Source organism: Meleagris gallopavo, unplaced genomic scaffold, assembly GCF_000146605.3.
Source record: "Meleagris gallopavo isolate NT-WF06-2002-E0010 breed Aviagen turkey brand Nicholas breeding stock unplaced genomic scaffold, Turkey_5.1 ChrUn_random_7180001858392, whole genome shotgun sequence".
NCBI classification, from domain to species: Eukaryota; Metazoa; Chordata; class Aves; order Galliformes; family Phasianidae; genus Meleagris; species Meleagris gallopavo.
This window is the reverse complement of record NW_011124363.1, coordinates 1-1979: the sequence shown is the minus strand read 5'-3', so window position 1 is coordinate 1979 and position 1979 is coordinate 1. Positions and strand designations below refer to the sequence as shown.

Genomic DNA, 1979 nt, shown 5'->3' with positions numbered 1-1979 from the left:
GAGCCTTTTCACTGAAGACAGAAGTAAAGAAGGCATTCAGTATCTCTGCCTTCTCAGCATCCCCCGTTACGAGGACCCCCCCCTCACTTAGTAAGGGGCCCACATTCTCCCTAGTTTTCCTTTTGCTATTAACATACTTGAAGAAGCCTTTTTTATTATCCTTTATCACTTTAGCTAGATTCAATTCCAGACGGGCTTTAGCCTTCCTCGTTGCATCCCTGCAGGCCCTGACTACATTCCTATATTCTTCCCAAGTGGTCAGCCCCTTTTTCCACATTTCATGGACCTTCTTCTTTCCTTTGAGCTTGCGCATGAGCTCCTTGCTCATCCACAAAGGTCTCCTGCCACCTTTTCCCGATTTCTTGCTCACAGGGACGCACCGATCCTGAGCTTGGAAGAAGAGCTGTTTAAATGCTGACCAGCTCTCAGAGGCCCCCTTACCTTCTCACACCCGAGCCCACAGGATAGCTCCAAGTAGGTCCCGGAAGAGATCGAAGTTGGCTCTCCTAAAGTCCATGATTCTTTGATTCATATGCATTAAGGTCAGGGGAAAGACAACTGAACCCACTTAACCCAGGACACTGCAGAGCTCTATCCCAGTGGCACCAGGCCAGTCCCCCATTTTGGCAGCTCTGCTGAGTGCTGGGATTGAGGGTCAGCCATCTGCCAGCTCAGGAAGGTTTCCAAAAAGGACCTTGGTGCAGTTTGCCCAAGTGTAGTTGTGTCTGTGTCGATGAGGAGGGAATTGATTAAGTGGGTGTTTGCTGAGCACCGTTAGTGGCCTTTTTCCACCTTGTCCTTGCAGAGCTTGATAAGATTTACAAATATTACAAATTTTGCTTTTTGCTTAAAGAAGCAGAGTTAATGCTAATGGAAGGGATGTTCTACCCACCCTGCTCCCCAGGGACCCCAACCCATGGCTCTATAATAGGGCCTTTGGGGCTCAGTGCCATCTCACCTCCCACTCCGCAGCACCCACTGCCTTGTGCCGCTCCTCGCAGCGCACGTCCTGCAGCTCTGTCTGCTGTCTCCAGTGGATGGTGGTGGTGGGAGGTGACCCCGCCGTCGTCTCCGCGCGCTCAGCCAGGGGCACGGCGGGCACCACTGCAGGGAGAGCAGCAGCCATCAGCCAGGCATCGCAGTACCGAGTGGGCACAGCGTGCCGGAGGGGCTCACGGTTGCAGCCCAATGCAGGGCACAGTGTGTGTCACGGGCGTACCGAGCTGCTGCAGGTCGAGGTGCTGAGGAGCTGAGCGTGCCATGCCCAGTGCATTGCTGGCCTGCACCCACACCAGGTAGTGACTGCTGCCATTCAGCACACTCAAGGGCACCGGTGACTCCGTGGGGAACACATCCTCCTGCGCCGTCTGCATGCTGTGGGCAGAAAGCAGCCACGCTCAGAGCCCTGCGTGGGGCACAGTCATCTCCAGAGCTGCAGTTTTTCACTCTTCAAGTGAACTAGCAAACCATTCTCTTTGGTTCCCGGCACTGCTGCATGGCATCCATGTTTCTGCTCCAGGAAGGGAGCTCCCACAGCTTGCTCAGGCTGCAGGGTTCAGAGTTTGCACCCCAGGGGCTCCTTTGGTGGTTAATTGGAAAACCCACACAGACTGCACGTAATTGAATAGCAGAGTGACAGTGAAAGCCCAGCAGCCTCATGCCATGGGGGCTTGGCCTTGCACGTGGCACAGCATGTGTATGGCTAGGGCAGGAAGGCCACTGGTGTACCAGACCTTATTTCCTATGGCATTTTTGTTTAGGTGCTTGGACACCATTAGGTTCATGCTGGGAACGGGGTTGCTGTGCCCTGGGTGTTGGATGCCCAAGGAGGCTGTGGATGCCCCATCCCTGCAGGCATTCAAGGCCAGGCTGGATGTGGCTCTGGGCAGCCTGGCTGCTGGTTGGCGACCTGCACACAGCAGGGGGTTGGGACTGATGAGCACTGTGGGCCTTTGCAACCCAGGCTATTCTATGATTCT

General features: G+C 54.8%; 1 protein-coding gene across 1 annotated transcript; it reads right to left on the bottom strand.

Annotated features, from left to right (window-relative positions):
• Positions 1–468: 468 nt before the first annotated feature.
• LOC104915891 (interleukin-23 receptor-like) lies at positions 469–1856 on the bottom strand. The gene is made up of 2 exons (XM_031557561.1): positions 1220–1856; positions 469–1104 (listed from the first exon to the last, which is right to left on the bottom strand). Exons 1-2 carry the CDS (start codon positions 1371–1373, stop codon positions 944–946), a joined length of 315 nt encoding a protein of 104 aa, XP_031413421.1. The 5' UTR covers positions 1374–1856; the 3' UTR covers positions 469–943.
• Between the last annotated feature and the right edge of the window lie 123 nt (positions 1857–1979).